At 58.5% G+C, this 18962-nt stretch overlaps 1 protein-coding gene across 1 annotated transcript in view; it reads left to right on the top strand.

Moving 5' to 3' along the window:
• The first annotated feature begins 160 nt into the window (after nucleotides 1-160).
• Nucleotides 161-18962, top strand: part of VAC14 (VAC14 component of PIKFYVE complex) — a 50283-nt gene continuing 31481 nt past the window's right edge. Inside the window, exons 1-12 of the mRNA XM_080552787.1 lie at nucleotides 161-347; nucleotides 3024-3174; nucleotides 4453-4620; nucleotides 5294-5356; nucleotides 6413-6520; nucleotides 7346-7455; nucleotides 8662-8768; nucleotides 8979-9113; nucleotides 9284-9436; nucleotides 11191-11251; nucleotides 18091-18235; nucleotides 18893-18958. Coding sequence (XP_080408913.1) covers nucleotides 244-347; nucleotides 3024-3174; nucleotides 4453-4620; nucleotides 5294-5356; nucleotides 6413-6520; nucleotides 7346-7455; nucleotides 8662-8768; nucleotides 8979-9113; nucleotides 9284-9436; nucleotides 11191-11251; nucleotides 18091-18235; nucleotides 18893-18958 — 1371 coding nt within the window. The 5' untranslated portion in view covers nucleotides 161-243. The remainder of the gene's footprint in view (nucleotides 348-3023; nucleotides 3175-4452; nucleotides 4621-5293; nucleotides 5357-6412; nucleotides 6521-7345; nucleotides 7456-8661; nucleotides 8769-8978; nucleotides 9114-9283; nucleotides 9437-11190; nucleotides 11252-18090; nucleotides 18236-18892; nucleotides 18959-18962) is intronic.

Here is an 18962-nt window from a genome sequence, read left to right on the forward strand (position 1 = left end):
GGTTTGGAATAAAGAGGGCGAGGCATGGAGCGAGGATGGAGATGGAGGCCGGGGGATGGTGGAGGCTGGGTGGAGGCTGGGGGGGGGGTTGGTCCTCCGGCCGCCAGGGGGGGGTCCTGAGGAGGGATGGGGGCCACGTGAGGGGTGCTGAGGGTCACGTGAGGGTTGGTGGGGGTCACGTGAGGGGGGTGCGGAGGGTTTGGGGGGGGAGGGAGGGGGGAGGCCGCCGGTGGTGCCGGTGCCATGAACGCGGAGCGGGACCTGGCGCCGCTGGCGCCCAGCGTGGTGCGGGCGCTGAACGACAAGCTGTACGAGAAGAGGAAGGTGGCGGCGCTGGAGATCGAGAAGTGAGCGGCGGGGGGGGGGGGGACGGGGGGGGGGAGGCACCGGGAGACCCCCCCGGGGACACGGGGACCCCCCCCCGAACCCCTCCGGGCGCGGCGGGTCCCGGCTGCCCCGGGCTGTCCCCGGGGGCTGGGGTCCCGGGGCTGGGCCCGGGGGGATTTGGGGTGGGAGGTGGGTTTGTGCGGGGCGGACCCGGCCCCTTTCTCTGCTCCTCGTCCTCTGCCTCCCCCGGGGGTCGTGTCCCAGCGGGGGTCGTGGCGGACACGCAGGTCGGCCCCCCTCGGCCGGGGGGGGCAGCTCTGCCCCCGCTCGTCCTGCCCCGGGGCCGCGGTTTCCCGATTGCTTTGTGCCACCCCAGATCCGACTGGGGACCTGCTGATGGGGCTGAGCGCCCAACGAGGGAAGGGTGCCAGGGGGAGGAAGCCAAGGGGCAGCCCCTTGTGGGGGTGCCTGGGTTTAGGTGAGCCCAGACCTGCGGTGGAGCAGCACCGTGCAAGGATGGACTCAGCACACCGGTCGGGTGCCTCCCAGCCCCGTGCCCCATAAAGTGGGAGTAGCTTCTGCTCCCTGGCCCTGTGCATCGCCCGTTGGGTGCCTCCCGCAGCCCCGAGCCCGTTAAACCCCGAGGGGCATAAAGCTGGCGCTCCCCAAACAAGAACCCCGCCGCGCTCCCTGAATCCCGGCGGTAAGGGGCTGCCTCCGTGCTGCTGGGGCTCGGTGCCCGTTCCTCCTGCTGGATGGAGCCTGCGGCTGGGCTCAGACCAGAGTCAGAGCCGTTCGCCTGGAATCAGCGGGTTTGGAGAGGGGCTTGTCTGCCACTGCTGAAAAACTCAGCTCCTGAGTGGAGCAGAGCAAGGGGCTTCGTGATGACCCGAAGGAGGAGGAGGAGGACAGCTGCTTTGCTCACAGCAGGGCGAGAAGAGCACTGGTAATAATCATTTGGGGGAAAAAGAGGTCATAAATATCTTCTAGAATGATTTTCTGTGTTACAAAGCGGGTAGTTGGGCAGTGGCACTTGACTAGAAGGGGGCAGCGTGAGATTTCCCAGCCCCTCGGCCCCTGTCTGGCTCCCCAGGGTTAAAACATGAGGGGTGTCTGCGCAAAATCCTGAGCGTCAGAATTTCCCAAATCTAGTACAGCAGGAAAAAAAAAAAATATATATATATATGAAGTTTGGCATTGGAAATCTTTGTACCTCCATCAAAGATTAAAATAGGGAACCTTACTTAGGCTGAGATGCTGAGGCCCGTGGGTCCGCTCCGTGTGCAGAAATCAAAGGGAATAAAAAGGGAAAAGTTTTGGGGCTGCATTGGCCGGGAATCGAACCCGGGCCTCCCGCGTGGCAGGCGAGAATTCTACCACTGAACCACCAATGCCCAGCTGCGTGCAGCTGCCTCGCGCCCGCGCCCTGAGGGTTTGGTGGGAGCAGCCCCCAGGTGCGGGGGTCACTGAGCCCCCCGCTGAAAGCTGGTGCGGTAAGCAGCTCCAGGGAGAGGCAGGTATTTCATGGGGAGGCCCCGTCTGCTTGTCTGTAGTTGTGCAGCGCGTTTTGTTAAAAAATCCAAGAGGAACGTCCGCTGAAGCAACGGGTGGCGGGGAAGGTCCCAAATCTCCGCGCTGGGCACACATCTGGTGGGAAATAATTCTCCGCTGAGCTGTCAGCGTGCTGTGCCATCGTCTCGTGCCGTGTCGGGGGCAAATGACCCTTATATCCTGTGGGACAGCGCGTGTCCTGGTTGAACAACGTCCTTGCCACTTCCTCAAATGGCTCTTGGGTTTGTGGCAGTGACGTGGAGCTTGCCGGCCCCCGCTGCCCCTCACGAGGTGCTTGGGCTTTAGGAGCGTTGTCCCCGTAAACCAACAGCCCTCAGTGCGAGCACTGCCTCGTCATGGCCCCCTCGGGGGGACTGCTGAGAGGGGAAGGTGGGGTGGGACCTGCTTTGGCCTGCGAAACTCCTTTTGGCCTGAAACTCCTGATGCTGCAGGCAGCTTGTTGAAACGAATTCTTTGTCTGGGACATTGGTCTCGCGGCTTGTGCATGCCCCACTCTCAGTAGCCCCCGGCTCTGTCCCCATCAGCTCTGCCTTTCAGGGCCAGGTGGCCCTGGTGGCAAGCGAGGGCAGCGTGACTGTCAGCATGGACACCGTGGGTCCGAGCCCCCTGGATGCATGATGGATCTATTGCAGCAGCATCGGCCTGAGGCACGGCCCCGTACGGAGCAGGGGACCTGGTGGCTTCTTCTCTGGCCTCTCAGTCCCTTGGGGATGGAAGAAATCCTCCTCCCAGCCTGGTCTGGCATCCAGCCCTTTGAAAGTGCTGCTGTGAGCACGCAGCCCTGGTGAGGGGCCCTTGAGAGCTGATCCTGAGCTGGCTCTGGGCTCTGGTTGCTGGGCCGTGAGCTGCAAACAAGGCTGCAGGCGTGGGTACGGGGTGCCCGGAGGGATGAGGGCAGCAGGAGGGCAGCGAGCTGCTGGTGAGCATGAGCAGGAAGAGCTCTGCGCGGCCAGAGGGGGGTTTCACTTGTGCTCTTTCCAAACCTTCCCCTTTTTGCGACCTCTTCTTCGAGTGCTGTACCCACAGCTCCACATCCGCGTTTCTGCTGGCCACAGGAAGCCGAGCCCCCAGGCGTTTACATCAGGCAAAATCTAAATCTTCCTGCTGTCCTTCTCTCCCCCCAGGCTGGTGCGCGAGTTCGTGGCTCAGAACAACACGTCTCAGATCAAGCACGTCATCCAGATCCTGTCGCAGGAGTTCGCGCTCTCCCAGCACCCCCACAGCCGGAAAGGGGGGCTCATCGGCCTGGCCGCCTGCTCCATCGCCCTGGGCAAGGTAGGGATGAGCGTTTTTTGGCTCGTGCACGCCGCAGAGGGACAGAAACTGCTCCGTGTGCTGCGTTAATTAGCCTTAGTGACGACTTTCTGTGGGACCCGATGGAGGTTTCACTTGCTGCCCGCTCGGTCCAGCCTTGGAGGCGTTACCGCAGGTGCCCTTTGTGGGGAAAGCTGCCTGCTCCTGTCCCGGTTAAGGGTTTCCCCTCTCACTTTACTCTCATTACAAAGAACAAGCTCAGTAAGTTGCCTTCAGGTCAGAGCACCCAGATCCCCGCTGAGGGCAGCACGGGCTCAGAGCTCCATCGGGCTTTTCGCTTACACCACGGGGTGATTTTGGAAAGTGCCCACAAGGGAAGGAGTCAGCTTGGAACATGGCAGGGCACGTGTCAGAGGCAGCTCGGAGCTTGGTAGGAGCTGACTGTCCCTACTAGAGCAGCTGAGAGGTGTAACTTATTCACTTAATCCCCTTCTGATGAGAGTTTTGTTCATTTAATCCCCTTCTTCTGATCAGCTGAAACGGCTGCTTTGAGGCCTGGCATCTTTGGCATTAGCTGCCTTTAAGCTGACGGCCACGTGGCTCTGGGCAGCGCTCCTGTCTTCATCCTGTTGTTAAAGCCCAGAGCCTCTTCCCAAAACACTCCTCTCCAGGATCTCTGCTCTGGTGTCAGCCCCAAAAGGTCCCCAGAGCACAGCCTGGGAGTGTACCCCTTGCTCAGTGCATGCTGCTGGAGCAGCCGGCCCTGAGGGACGGAGGAGTCGGGTTTGGTGGCCTTGACGGGCGCCGATAAGCACCTTAATCTGCCCGTCTGCACGCTGTCGACTTCCTTACCATCTCCTGTGCTGGATGCTCGAGAAACGCCAGGTCGGTTCCCCCACGTGGGTTTGTTTTAACCTGAAAACGAGCCCACCTCCTGCCTCCACCTGTGTGCCTGGAAGTCCTGCTGCGCTGGTGAACCCTGAAGCCTTTTGGGCTGGGGCTGGTCCCTCAGGGGCAGAGTCAAGTTCTGCCTGGCGTGGCTCCTTCATGCTGCAGCATGCAAAATTTACATGCTGCAGCATGTAAAACTACGAGTGCGCTCTCTGGGAGAGCGAGGCTGCGCCGATGTCTCCTGGGAATGAGAGCCCCAGAGCTGCTTCAGGTAGCAGCCACCTCTGAGAGCTGTCTGTAAGCAGCCACACGCACCAAATCTGTCGGTTTCTGGGACCCATGGTGGTGCCACCTCTTCCCTCTCCCTGTGGCGTGCTCCTCAGCTAAGCAGTCTCCTCCTGCCCCCAGGACTCCGGGCTCTACCTGAAGGAGCTGATCGAGCCAGTGCTGACGTGTTTCAACGACGCCGACAGTCGGCTGCGGTACTACGCTTGTGAGGCCCTCTACAACATCGTGAAGGTGGCCAGAGGCTCCGTCCTCCCGCACTTCAACGTACTCTTTGATGGCCTCAGCAAGGTAAGGAGCTTCCTCTAAGCCCCCACGCGTTTCTCATTTCTTTACTGGAAAAGTAAAGCCTCTTTCCTAGGCCTCTTCTTCCCTGAGTCAGACAAACCAAGCTGGCCAAGGTCATCTTTTCAGGTAAACTGGTTCGCTTTGACCAGGCGGGTCTGAAGGACTGCCCAAACGGTTTCTGCAGCAGCATGCTGACCCCTGGTGCTGTGGATACCGGAATTCACCATGAGATACCTGTTCTCAGTCCTCATCTCCAGGATGTATTTTTCTGCTCCTTGTTCAGGGGTGCAGGAAAACGAGGCCATCAGAACTGCTGCGGATGAGGTGGCTCTGCAGCACGATGTCTTTTGGGGTCTGTCAGGATCAAAACCCCATCTGCAGATGTCTGCCTTTGCAGCTTATCACTGCAAACTTGTTCTTTGGTGCCACTTGAGAACATGGCTGCTGGCACACGGGAAGGTGATGGGTGCCTGATATCCCGCTTAGAAAACGTCTAGAGAATTTGTCGGAGCCTAATGAGGAGTCAGAGATAAAGGGATTTGTCCCTGACCATCCCTGTGATACCAAAGGAGAGCAATGGTCTTGTGAGCGTGCTGTGAGCTCTGCTGCAGAGGCAGGAAGAGGCCTGGGACCTGCTGGTGCAATGATTTCTCTTTCTCATTTCTGTTGTTCGCAGTTGGCTGCTGATCCTGACCCAAATGTCAAAAGTGGCTCCGAGCTTCTAGATCGGCTTCTCAAGGTATTTTTCCTCTTCCCGTTGAGAGCCCTCGGTGCGGGCACACAGCCGTGCTGTGCCTGCAGGCGCCTCCGCTGCCCGACGTGTCATGGCAGGGTGCTTGGGAAGCCGTGGTCCCCAGAGGCTGGAACCATCCCGGCACAGTTCTGTGGCTACCCTGAAAGCGTTTCTTTCTGTCTCTGGCTGTAGCCTGTTAGATTGAGAGGCTGGAGGCGATCCCAGGCAGGGGGTTTGAGCAGCCAGCAGGTTATTGCAATGCAACGTGTGTATTTAGCCATTGGGAGCCAGGTCTCGGGGAAGCAAGGATTTGGTCCGAGTGAAGTTGCACCCCATCCCAGGAAGCAGCAGGGCTGCTGTTCTGATTCTCTTGCCTCCTCCCTTGCCTAAATGAGTAACGAAGAGCAGAGCTGCTGCTCCCAAGGTAGGGCAGGCCTGGTTCCTCTTCCTGCTCTGCGTGCTGAGGGGGTTTTACTTGCGTAGACTTCCCACTTCCTCTTCTGCTGGGGGAGGTACACGGCTCCTGCCGGCTCCTGCCCCGGTAGCACAGCAGTCAGCAGCCACCTCACCGCCTCTTCCTGCTGCACGGCTGCAGAGCTGCGGATCTGCCCCGGTGTGAGCACCCAGCCAGGCAGCAAAACCCACCGAGCGTGGAGGAAGAGCTTTAAGGCAAAGCCAGGGGGCTCTCTGGTCGCTGACACACACGATTACATCAAAGCTGCTCGTCCGTGTGCACAGAACAGCAGCGAGGCATGAATCAGAGAAGGGGCCACCCTCCTGCTCAGCTGGGCTGGCACATCCCAAGCAGGAGCCTTCCTCTGTGGGTCCAGCTCAGAGTTATTCACTGCCCGAGGGGTATTCCTGCCCCATCCCTGAACAAACCACGTGAGTCCTTCTCACGAGGACTCCCAAGGTCTCCCAGCTGTCTCTGACAGACCCGCTTACCAAGGGCTTGAGGTCTTTTCCCTGTCATGTGCCTTAAAAGCAGCTGGCTGGGGGTGACTGCTTGGCCTTGGGGTGTGCTTGAGGTCCCTTCTGACACCGTCTGCTTGGGTTCTGCAGGACATTGTGACGGAGAGCAACCAGTTTGACTTGGTGGGCTTCATCCCGCTGCTGCGTGAGAGGATTTACTCCAACAACCAGTACGCCCGGCAGTTCATCATATCCTGGGTAGGTACACAGGGGCTTCCACTGCAGCCTCTGAAACACTGCGGCCCTCCAGCATCCTCTGTCTGGGCAAATGGCAGGTGTCCAGGGTGACGGGTGAACTCAGCAACCTGAATTTATTTGGGCAGGTTCTGTAAGCCAGCAGAGTTTTTCACCTGCGCTTTGAAACACCACCTCCCTGTCGTGTCGCTGTAGTCACGGGTACGTGATGTTGTGCTTCTGCCAACCTGGTTCAGAGCTTTGCTCAGCAAGTTAGAAAATACAGTCCAAGCACTGCTCGTGTAAATCAATATATTGTGATCTAGAGGTTACAGTCTGCCGAGGGACACTGCTCCCTTCCTAAAAGAAGGGTTTAGGTACTCCTGCACCCAGCGGCGGTGGAGAGATGCTGCTCTCCAGGAGGCACAGATCTCCATTAGCTTTCTCATTTCTGTGCCAGGCAGGAGCTGACAAAGTCCATCCAGGGCTTTGGAGGGATGCATGCCTTTGGGCTCTCTTTCAGCCTCACAGTTTGCCATTCCACATCTGCCTGCATGCATCGTGGCTGTCGTTCCTGATCCCTCCTGTTACAGAGCTGCGATTGGAAGTGCAGCAGTGCTGCAGACTGATCACCTGTCTCCTTTGCTAGCCCGGCTTCTTTCCACGATGGGCAAATTCACACTGTCCTCTCGTCCTTCCCCTGTGGCCCACGTGGCAGCCACGCTCCCTTCCTTCTGCAGCTCATCTCTGAGTGCCTCTGTTCCTCAGTACTGCACCAGATCTGTTCCGGTGGTGTTAGGTGGCTTCTCCAAAACTCACCTGTCTTTTCTTATACCTTCCCTGAGCTAGATCCTGGTCTTAGAGTCTGTGCCTGACATCAACCTCTTGGATTACCTGCCAGAAATCCTGGACGGGCTCTTCCAGATCCTGGGAGACAACAGCAAAGAAATACGGAAGATGTGAGTGTGGGACCTGGCTGGGTGCGGGTCCATATTCTGCTCCGGGGCCAGCGTGTGTCCCTGCCCCGGGACTTGTCTGCTGTCACCCTTCACAGGCTTAATTCTTGTGTATAACCATAGCGAAACCACTTGTGCGCGGTGGATCCAAGTGTCCTTGGGCAGGGCCTCCCTTCCCCGGGTTGTTTTGGCTGCAGTGGCTGTGCGGGACGTCATGGCCTGGCTGTGCTGCGGCACAGGCTGTGCTGGCTCGGCTTGTCCGCACCTTCCCAGCCCCTGAGCGCAGTGCCCTCGTTCCTGTGTGCTGCTGGGGCCGGGTGTGAGATCTGGGGGCCCGAGGGGCTCAGCAAGGCACAGCACCAGCCCAGCAGCTCCTGGGAGCCAGCACCGCGAGCTCGCTTTTCAGCCCCGCTGCTAGGTCTTAAGTTTTGAGGAGCGTTTTGAAGCACAGGAGCGGCTGGGGGTTCACAGGGAGATCAGAGGATCTGCGCAATGGGAGGACCTGTTTGGTCGGGCATAAGTAAGTGGTGAAACAGGCCTGGGTCCATTCCACCACCGGGCCCTACCGGTTCCTCTGTGCTTCCCAGTGTGTGTGTGTCAAGGGGCAAGCACCGAAAGCTTTGAGGACCACCTGCTCCCCGTCTCACTCGCTCTTTTGGCTGCCCATCCAAGCACACACTTGTTCTCGAGTGGGAAGATGTGTGGCACTTCCACTGCCTCCGTCATTGCTGTTGGGGTAAATTGGGACCAAAAATGGAGCGGGCACAGCAGGGTCTGTGGCCCAGCTCTTGCCCTTGCTACAAAGTCTGTGTCTGGAGCTGATGGAGAGCATGGCTCCTGCCTGCGTGGGGGCTTGTATTTGCTGTGGGGCTCCACTTTGGGGCAGAGCGAGCTTGTGTCACTCAGAGCTGTGATAAGTAGTGGCACTGCAACAGCCTCGTTCTTCCTGTGCAGGGGCTATATCCATCCCCTAGCAGGTGGCAGAGGGGAGCAGCATCTAGACACAACCCCCCTTCACAGTGAATAAAACAAAACCAGGCATTTTCCCTGGGTGTAGATGTGCTCGGTCCTCTGCTGAGGACCTGGGGCTAGGAGGAAACGGCGCGGGGTGCGTACAAGCACCGTGCCATGCCTCCTGCATCCCCTCTTTGCACGTGTGTCGAGGCTGCCCTCTGTAACTGCTAACTCACCCGCTCTGCCTGCCCGCAGGTGCGAGGTGGCCCTCGGGGAGTTCCTCAAGGAGATCAAGAAGAATCCTCCCAGCGTCAAGTTCGCAGAAATGGCCAATATCCTGGTGATCCACTGCCAGGCCGCGGGTGAGTAGTGGTCACTGGGTTTTCCTATAAACCAGCCCTGCTACCACTTTGCGCCTTTGCTGTCACGTGTGAAAACCTTGCTAAGAGGCATCTGGACTAGAGACTGGGTGAAGGGGGCTTGTCAGCTCTGGTTGCATGTAGTCCCTGTCTCCCTGTCCCGTGGGGTTTGCTGTCTCTGTCTCACCGCTGCTTGTCCTGTTTTTTCCCCAGACGACCTGATCCAGCTGACGGCCATGTGCTGGATGAGGGAGTTCATCCAGCTGGCTGGCCGGGTGATGCTGCCCTACTCCTCGGGGATCCTGACCGCTGTCCTGCCGTGCCTCTCCTACGACGACCGCAAGAAGAGTATCCTTGTACCTGAGCTGCTCCCGGAGGCAGCCAGGAGCCCGCCCCGGCCGCGTGGATGCGAGGGGTGCTGGGGCTGGGGCCGGGGCTGCGGTGGCTCCTCCGCGCCTGGCCCCGTGCGGCACCGCGCATGCGTGGGACTGCGTGTTCCTTACACTGCCTCCACTCAGACATCAAGGAGGTGGCAAACGTGTGCAACCAGAGTCTGATGAAGCTCGTCATCCCGGAGGACGATGAAATGGATGAGGCCAAGCAGGTGACAGCCCCGCCGGCGGAGCCAGCCTCAGAGGAGCCCGTCCCTGAGCCAGAGGCAGCGTCCAGCGGTGAGTCCCTTTTGGCCTGGGCCATTAGAAGCATGGTGAGGGTCTTTAGGAGAAGTGCCCAGCTTGGTTTGGTTCCCTGGGGCAGGGAATTGCGCTTTCTATGAGCTTTGGAGTCCTGTTTCACTGATGATCCACTGCTGAGACAGACGCGTTTGGTGCTGTCTGCAGAGCAGGTTGCTGATCCAGCCTGGAGCCCCACCAGTGCTGTACTCCCTGGGGAACACCCCCTCACCGCGCTCCGCTTCAACTTAGCCATTAACTGACCTGGAAAAGATCATTTTAGCTAAATGATTAGTGTCTTGCTGCGTAACAGAGGAGGAGGACAGCCCGTCCGTCCTGCAGCTGCTGGCTTGAGGGGAGCCGCTGTCACCCCAAGGAGAGCTCAGACCTGTACTTGTCCTGGGAGACTGCTAACAGAGGCCAGAGAGCATCGGCATGTGCATGGAGGGAAGTGTATGTTGGGGAAGGATAAAGAACAGAAAGAAGTTTTGGTCCTTCCCAAGTTCATGGTGCTTTTGAGGCCATCATGCATGAGTTGTCCCAGTGCCAAAATGACCAGAAGGCTACAGCAGAACCGAAAAGACAAAAGGTGACAAGTGTGGTGGGAGGCCTGGAAGAGTACTGAAGGGAGAAAAAAGTCAGCTGAGAGGGTTCTGGGGGACCGATGCCTGCAGACAGAGCAGCTTTAGCCTGCCAGCATCCCTTCAGCCTGTGCTGTTGTCCCAGGATGGCTTCGTGCTACCTCTGGCACATCTCAGCCCAGGCACACGAAACACACGTAACACTTAAACGACATGAGCTGATCTTATTCTTCTGGGGCTGTGTGTTCAGCCCAGGGCTTTTCTGTAACGTGTCCACAGACGGCTTTTGGACCACCCTGCGTGGGAGGGAGCGGGGCAGAGGCAGGGGCAGGGGCTGGAGGCTGCCCGGCGCAGCAGCAGCGAGGCGATGGAGGCGATGCGCGCAGGGGCTGAGCAGTGCAGGCAGCATTGGTGGTTCAGTGGTAGAATTCTCGCCTGCCACGCGGGAGGCCCGGGTTCGATTCCCGGCCAATGCAGCAGCTTTTTGGAAGGGATGCAGGGGAAGAGCGTAATGCTGTGGTTGCAGCAGCGAAACTTTTTTTTTTCCCCTTCCCTACTTGTTGTGAGAAGTTCTTTTGTTAAAATATCGAAGCAACTACATTTTGCGTTGATATCTGCTCCTTTGGGTAGATGACGACGCACCTGGAAGCAGGCAGGATGAGACAGATCTGTGATGCTTTACAGCCGAAATTCTCAGCTCTGCTTCCCCTTTGTGCTGATGTGGCAGTTCTGCTGCGTGTGAGTAGAGGCAGCTGGCACAAGGGGGCATTCAGAGTCCAGCTCATCTTGTCAGGGTGCTTTGTCACCGCGCTTCTAAGACCCAGTTTCAAATGGTGGCCAGCACAGGCTCGTGGACTTGTGCAGCAGTCTGCGCTCTGCTGCACACCTTCAGCGCTAAAATCCCTTGCCGAAAGGTCTCTGGCTGAGCGAGAAGCAGCTTTGGTGGGGCTCGGCCTGTGTGCTTGTTTCGAAGTGGCTCTTCAGAGACCTCTGTCTAGTACGGAGCAGAGGCTGCTTGGGCTGCTTGGCCTCCATGTGGAATCACACCACAGGAAAAAGGGATCCCCAGGGGCCCTGGCCCCTGAAATGACGGCTGGTGATGGCTTTGCAGGGGGCCGTGCTGCCCTCCAGCCTGCCAGTCCTGCTCACTGCCTCCTTTCTGTCTGCCCCCAGGCTCTCTGGATGCATCTGGTGACTCCAGCGTGAGCAACACCGGCGTCTTCCCAGCGACCAGGTAGGGGCTGCTCCTCGCAGACCGTGGCTGGGGGATGCTGGCTTAGCCGAGGGGAAGCGTGCTGTGGGCTGAAAGCAAGCGGGGCCTCATGGGTCCCGGTGGGATGCACGACAGGGGATGCATCTGCACCAAAACCTCTCATCTCTGGGGTAAATAGAGGGCTTTTGCCACCCTGCAAAAGGCAGGAGGCCAGGTGAGGTGGTGAGTGTCCGTGCACTCAGGGTTTTACACCTCTTCTATGTTCAATCCCACCTAGCTGGAGGCTTCAGCTTAAAGAGGAATGAAGGTGGGGAGGAGTGAATGCTTATTTTGGCTCTTATAGCTTGTCTGCGTGCAGCAGGAGGTCCTCAGTTCCTCCCCTGCTGCAGGGGTTTAATCTCACACGGAGGCATAAGCCTCGGACGAAGAGGGACACGAACTGCCTGGGGCTGGCAGAAGAGCTCAAAGCCCTCGGGGAGCCGCGCTGCAGTCCTGGCAGCCCACCACGGCACGGTGCTGTGGGGCCGGCGCTGAGCCGCCCAGCTCCAGCTGCATGGGGGTGAGCGTCCTGGCAGCCACTGCCACCAGCCTGTCCCCCGCCAGCTCATGTGGCATTCACAGGGCCCACGTCCCAGAGAGCTGCTTCGTGCCCAGCACCATCCCTCCCAGAATCGCACCTAACTCATCTCTCCTGCAAGTGCCTTCCTTCCCCTCCAGCTGTCGGTGAATGTAGTGACACATCCACGCGCTCCCCCAGCCATCCTGCTGCTGCCGTTCCGTTCCTCAGAGGTCGTGATTTCCAGCACCTTTGTTGTGCTCCCACCTATATCTCTTCTCTGTTGTGGTCCCCAGAATAGGATGCATTACTCCAGCTGCATCCTGCCCGCACAGCTGACCCCTGGTACCCATCGTAACACATGCTAGAGCCAGTGCCTGCTTCCCAGCTCTGATCATCTGAACCCCTCCGTTTCCCTCGTTTGCCTGCAGACTCTGTTCTGTGGCTGTTGAGTGGTTTTCCCCAGCTTTCCTGTGGCCACTGAGCTCTGTCCCTGCTCCCTGCCAGCCTCCCACCCACTGGCTGAAGGCTCAGCCCGGGCAGTGGAGCAGGTGCAGAAGTGGGCGTGCGGGGCTGAAACTGGAAGGGGGAAAGAGAGAAAATGAGAGGCACCGAGTCAAGGGGACACGTGATAGCTGAGTCTCTGTCCTGGAGAACTTCATCTGGGGAGGAGAGGGAGGAAAGGCAGCGAGACCATCCACGAGCTCGGCAGGAGGGATGCTGCTGTGCCCTGTGCTCGGTGGCTGTGGGTGTCCTTGGCTCCTGCCAGCTGCCCCACGCAGTGGGAGGGCTCATTTTGGAGCAATGCAGGCAGGGAAGCTTGGAGATGAGGCTTTTGGCAAAGGGGCTTGGTTTTGAGCTCTCCTAAGCCTGCTGAGCAGGAGATGCCAGGCAGTGGCACGGGGCATACCTGCCAGGAAGCCTGTTTCGCCATCCTGGCTCGGCACGTGGACCTGACAGCTTTTCCCCAGGGCACTCGCTGTGGGGTCTGGCGTGGGGCTGGGGACTGTATGTGACCGAGAGGAGTCCTGGGCACCTGCCTCGTGCCCTGTCTCTTGTCTCCAACTTGGATATTGCTTCTCTGCTGGGGTAACCAGCATCCAGGGGTTCGGGTCTGTAGGAAATCTGTCCCATAGGAACTCAAAGAAGTCGAATTGCACCTCCAGTGCTGCACGAGCAGAAGCACAAGGGTGCTCTCAGCAATCCCTTGAGCCCATGTACCCCCGGGCTGCTGGTTGCAGGGCCAGGCGATGCTGGGCAGGCGCAATTCAGAGCCGGGAGCAGGCAGCTGCCTGCGTGCCGAATGCCCGCTGGGTGTCAAGGCAGCACCACGGGAAACCATTCTGCTGCCCTTACAGGCTGGAAGGGCTGCAGCCGGAGGAAGCTGCAGCTGCCTCTTAGGATGAAGTCACTCTTTGCTTGTGTTTTTGTCCTCTTCCCCCCGGTCTCCCCCTGAGAGCAGCGATGAAGCGTGGCCCCGCGCCAGGCACCCGGCTCTCACGGCCCCTTCCCCTGCCCTCCCCGCGCAGCCACCAGCCGGCGTGAGGACGGCGCGGCAGCCGCAGGGGAAGGAGGATGACCTCGACCTCGTTCAGCGGGGGCAGAGAGAGGAGCCGTGCAGCTTCACGGCCCGGCGGCTGCGGATACGTCGCGTGGAGATGCGCTGCAGGGAGATGATGAGGGCTGGATGCTCGATGGGTGGATGCCGGGCGCATTCCTGTGGCCACAGTGACCCCCCTTCTCCTAAAACGTGCTGTCAGCCATCCAGAAATGCTCCATGGTGATTGCCAGCTTCACTTGGAGGGAGCTTCCTGGTGGCATTTGCTTGGAAATCAGGGCTGGGGATGTGCTGAGGCAGAAGCTGGTTCCCAGGAGAGCCTGGCTTAGGGGACTGCAGAGGCTTCGGGGCTTCTGGGCAGGTGGGGTCCCTGCCTTCAGCTTCTGCAGAAGTAAAGCGGACCAGAACCGCGTTCCAGAGCTGTTGGAGCCTTTCCATGGCCTAGCTGATCGTGCCATCGCTAGTTTGAGCTCAAATCAGGAAGGGGAGGTCAAGTTGTGGCTTCTGGAGCAGAGTCCTGATTTCCTTCCTTCCGTGTGAGCTGCTGAAAGAGACGACGCAGACAGCTGTCCTGCCTCGAGGGACCGAAATGGAAGGCGTGTTTCAGGCTGCTGTAATCTCATCCACGTTTCAGTACAGGACTCGAGCAGTTTGAGACCACTTCCCAGCTGTCCTGCTTGGCTGGCAAGTGTTCAGCAGGGCTGGGTATGCAGGTGTTAAACAAGGGTGCTGGGATGATGATCCCATAGCAAACCAGATAAGTAGCAGGGAGGCTCCAGAGGAGCCTTTGTGGTCCTTGCCAACACGGGGAAGGCTTCTTGTTCTGGGTGATGCTCAACAGCGCAGCAGGTATCAGGTTTTGTAGCCTCCATCCCCAGGTTTGGGTGGGCAGAGGCTCTTGTTCTCAGTCCTGGCCCCAGATGAATTTTTAGTGCTGTTACAAACCCGAGGATGGCTTTTGTGTCCCCACTTTGGCGTAGCAGGAGCTGAACCAGGTGGGCAGCCTGTGCTGCTGCCTCTGGTTCCTGCTCCCGCAGTGGGACCGGGCTGCCTCTTTTCTGACGCGCCAAGCCCAGCGACCTCGGGACACTGCTCCAGGTTCCCACAGCCCACAGTCACCGTCTGATGTGCCTCTGCCTCTTGGGCAGGGCTGACAGCTCCTGCAAGGCTGGAAACACGAGTGCCAGGCCGCGAGGATGGGCATTGAGGCCGTCTCCCCCGGGACAGCAGCACCATGTTCTGTGGTACATGCAGATGTTCCTGCTCCCTGTCACCCTGCGGAAAGGGCAGGCTGCTGCCACGTGGCTGAGCTGTCCGCGGCTGCCTTTAGATCAGACAACTTAGATAATGGTAGGTAGGGCTTAGCACAAAGCTGAAATTGCAGCTTTGGGCTCCAGCCTGTCTTCCTGGGGAGGCTCCTCCTGGCCTGAGAGCCTCCTGATGCCGAGGAGAGCTGGGCTCTGCCCCTTGCTGGCCAGGGGACATCGGGCACCCTGCCCCAGCCTTTGTCACGGTGACCTGGGGCTGGCTGAGCAGGAAGAAGCAAGCAGCTCCGACACGAGAGCGATGGAGAATGAGAAAGTGACAGCTTGTGGCACGGGGAGCGGGGAGGAACTATTTACCTCCTGGCCAGTGGCTCCGGCCGGTTCAGCAGCCCAGCTGCCAGCCCATATGGGATGTGCCCTTGTGACTTGGACCGCAATGAAAGAACCTGGATATTTCCACCCTTGGCAGTGCAGCTTGCTGAGCCCGCTTAAAGGCTAGAGCCTGGCCCGGACCTTAACCTTGTCTGAAAATGGGGTCAGGAAAGCAGCTGGGCCGGGCAGCAGGCCAGGAGGGAGATGACAGCTCAGAGACTGGCAGTGAAAAGCAGCTGCCAAGGAGACGGATGGCAGAAGATCATGAAGACAGCAAAGAGATGAAGAAAATAGGCTGATAAGGGAAATGGGGTGAAAACCATCACCGTGGATTGAATGCACTTGGAAAGAGAGAAGTGTTTGTGTGCTGGAGGATGCCTTCTGAGATGGGGAATGCGCTGGCAGGACCACTTGCGGGGGGGGGTGTCAGGTTCCCCAGCCACTGCTGGGGAGAAAAATGCAAAAAAAGGTGCCAATATCCAGAGGCAAGAGCCTGCGGCAGCTCCCACTGTTGCTGAATTCACTGGAAAACTCCTTGCTGCAGCACGAGAACCATGCAGGAGGCGCCGGGGCTGCGCCAGCCCTCCGGAGCAGCAGGGGAGAAAGTAGGGTAGTGGGTGAGATGGAAGCGATCGCATCCGACATCTGCCCTGGCACAGCTGTCGATGCTGGGAGCCCGCGTGGCGGCCCGAGCGGATCGCATTAAGGCAATGCCATTACCCCTGCTTGGGGCTGCCTGGGGATTAAGGAGAGCTGGGATGCACGAGCAAGCTGCGAGCCTGCTGCAGCAGCGCTTGCAGTGCTTTACTGATGCCTTCCTCCCTGGAAATGCAGCAAAATCTGGTGCTGCTCCAGCACAGAGCAGCGCGGTCAGGGGCAGCGTGCTGCTGTGCATGTGCCGTGTCACTGGGGAGAGCATTTTGATGAGCTCGTTTTGCACAAGCAGGTAGGAAATGGCTCCGTTGCGGTGCTGGCACCCTCCCGCAGCGGTGCCGCCGCAAACCTTGCAGCTCTGCATCCCCAGCCAGCCTCACGCACTGCTTCAGCCTCTTCCCTCTGCAAACACCAGGCACGTTCCTCACGTTACCCCCGAGATACTCCCCTCCTGCGCAGGCAAAGGCGTGTTTTGGCGTGGAGATATAATCAGGTCAAGGATTCGTGATGCTCTTCGGTTGGGAGCCTCGTGGCAGGTGGAGCACAGGCTGCGCCACCGGGGAGGGAGCGGAGTCTGCAGGGAAATGGGTCGGTGAGAACAGCCTCGTGGGTGAGCTGCTGCTGATTCCAGAAGAGGCGGGAGCAGGAATTAGGGGACTGGGGTAGAGGTGCATGACCGCTCACCAACACTTCTCCAGGGTTAGAGTGGCTTAAGTCCACGGGGATGCTGATCCTGGGGGGATCCCCCTCTCCTGAGCTCTCCCTGCTCTCAGCATCTTGGGCCCTCTAAGCAGCGACAGCCTGAATCCATCCCTCCTTCCCTTCTGCTCTGAATGTTTAGCCCTCGGCTGATGTTTGCAACATCAAAGCACAACTCCAGCCAACTCACGAGGCAATCTGCAGGCCCCAGCATCTGTTACGTGACGCAGATGAAGCAGTCAGATACTTGCAGAGCTGTCAGGGGCCGCAGCCTCCTCATCTTGCCCTTATAACGCATGTCCTGGGGAAGATCAAATCCCATTAAGCCACACTTCTACTTGCAAATTATACCATGAAGAAGCCTGCCCTTTAGGATTTCTTATCAAACGTGATGCAGAGGAGCTGCGCACACCATAGAAAAACCTGCAGGAGCTTGGCCCAGTCTTGAATAATTCAGTGGCTCGGGTAGGAGAGGAGCGACTTGGCTCTGGCTGTTCGGTGCAGTTGCTCTTGGAGGTCTGCTTCACCCCTCGTTCCTCGGCCCGGTCCATGGCAGGCACAAAGGGGACAAAAAATGCTGTAACACCACTTCTCCTGCTTTGGGGTCTCCTGGCTGTGCCAAACGTGGGTCCTGTTTGGGGAGAAGCTGGAATGTTCTTCACCGCAGTAAGAGCTGAGGGTCTGCAGGCTATCGGTGTTATAAAGGAGGCAGTGTCCTGGTGAACCAAGGAGTTGCTCACTTTTGTCCCTTGTTGATGACCAAGACTTGTCTTCGCCTTTCATCTTGGCAGTGGCTTTTGGGACCCACCATGGTGTCCTCGAGGCGGCCTTGCAGCAGAGCTGCCCCCCAAAACCACTGGGGACCTCCTGCAGCCCTTGGTGGGGTTATGGGGCCGAATGCCCCCACCTGGTGGAGCGGCCCCAGCTAGCCACGTCCGAGGATGTTGGGTTGGTGTTCTCTGAAGACAGGTGAACCCATAAAACTTGGGTTGTGAATGCATTTCATGTATCTTTAGTCTTTGAACCCCAAACCTGGTGACTGCCACGTGGTCCAGCACCTCCACACAGCCGTGGTGCTGGATTCATCCAGCGCAGTGTCCTGTTGTGCGTAGGTAACAGCTGGTTTGGGAAGGTAGAAAACCTTGAAACCTGCAAGGTTTCTGTTGTTTCCAAGGCCAGTTTTTGGTGCACCGCTGTGTCTCTCGCCCTGCATCCCGTTGCTCTGACACCAGTCAGAAGCTGCCTGTGCCATAAGGGCAGGTGTGCGCTCCTTTGGCCCGTCGTGTTTGCTGTTCGCCTGCAGATCAGAGGCACAGGCTGACGGAGAGCAGCAGTGGGGTGCAGCAAACTAGCATAGCTGGAGGAACGGGAAGGCTGGAGCAGCCAGGCCGGAGCTACCTGGGTGTTGCTGGTTTTGTTCAGTTCTCTCCCTGGGCTGAATTTACACCTGCGTGCAGCATAAGCCTGGCCTGCGTTAACGGGACCCTGCAAGCCTTGAGCTTGCTTCCTGGCTCCTGTAACTCCCGAAGACACGAGCACAGTTCTTGGGCTGCCATGAGCAGATCTGGATTTACCAAATAAGAAATGTGGGTGGCAGGACTGCATGGGGCTGGATCAGGCCATGGGGGCGGTTTGGATGTCTTAGGGTTTGGGCTGAGGTGTTTGACACAGCCTGTGGTGTGCTGTGGACCTCCTTGTCCTGGGAGGAGTGAGGTGGGCATCACTGCGCTGAACCCAGCCGCTCTTTTCTGTGCAGCTCTGAAAGGATCCAGGTGACCCTGAACCTCGATGGAATAGTTCAGGTGCTGGACTGCCACCTTCACGACACCTCCATTGGGATGATGACCAGGATTGCGGTCCTGAAATGGCTCTACCACCTCTACATCAAGACTCCTCGGAAGGTAGGTCTAGGACTCAGCACGTGAGCCTCTAACTTCCTTGGTGGGGCTGAGGTTGTCAGCTCCCAGCTGCTCCTCGACTGGTACTTGGGTGGGGAAGGAGCATACGGGCTTTGGTCTTTGGTCTTTGATCCGGTGAGATCGGGGTCTGGAGCAGGTGGAGGTGCTGCAGGAGGGCAGAGCCACGCTGACTTGGTGTGGAGCAGAGCATTGTCAGAGGCTTAGGAAGAAAAATGGGTGGGCATTGGCAGTAAGCCCCCAGGCTGAAGTTGGTCGGTGGGACTTAGCTGTGGGGTAGCAGTGCAGGAAAAGAGGTTTTTCCACTTGGTTTAGGGAAGGTCTTGGTGACTTGATCGTGGGCCTTTTCAGCACGGTACAGCTGTACTGTGCTGCCCCAGAAACAGATCTGTCTGCAGAGGTACCCCAATTTCTACCTTTGAATTGGCTTTAATTGTCTTGGTAGCTTTGTAACCAACTGTCTGCCTGCATTTTTCATGAAGGCTTCGGCTGCCACTAGCTTAGCAGCTTTAGGGAGATGCTTCTAGGTAGGATGGAAAATGCTGGTGAAGCTTTCAGCAGCATCCCCAGGAGTGCAAGGGGTCCCTTGGCGGGTGACGATGAGGCCTGTGGGACTGATGTTGTTCACCTCTCTGGTTCTAGATGTTCCGACACACCGACAGCCTCTTCCCCATACTGCTGCGGACACTCTCGGACGAGTCGGATGAGGTAG

This window comes from Anser brachyrhynchus (genome assembly GCF_964034855.1).
Source record: "Anser brachyrhynchus genome assembly, chromosome: 12".
Classification (NCBI taxonomy): Eukaryota; Metazoa; Chordata; class Aves; order Anseriformes; family Anatidae; genus Anser; species Anser brachyrhynchus.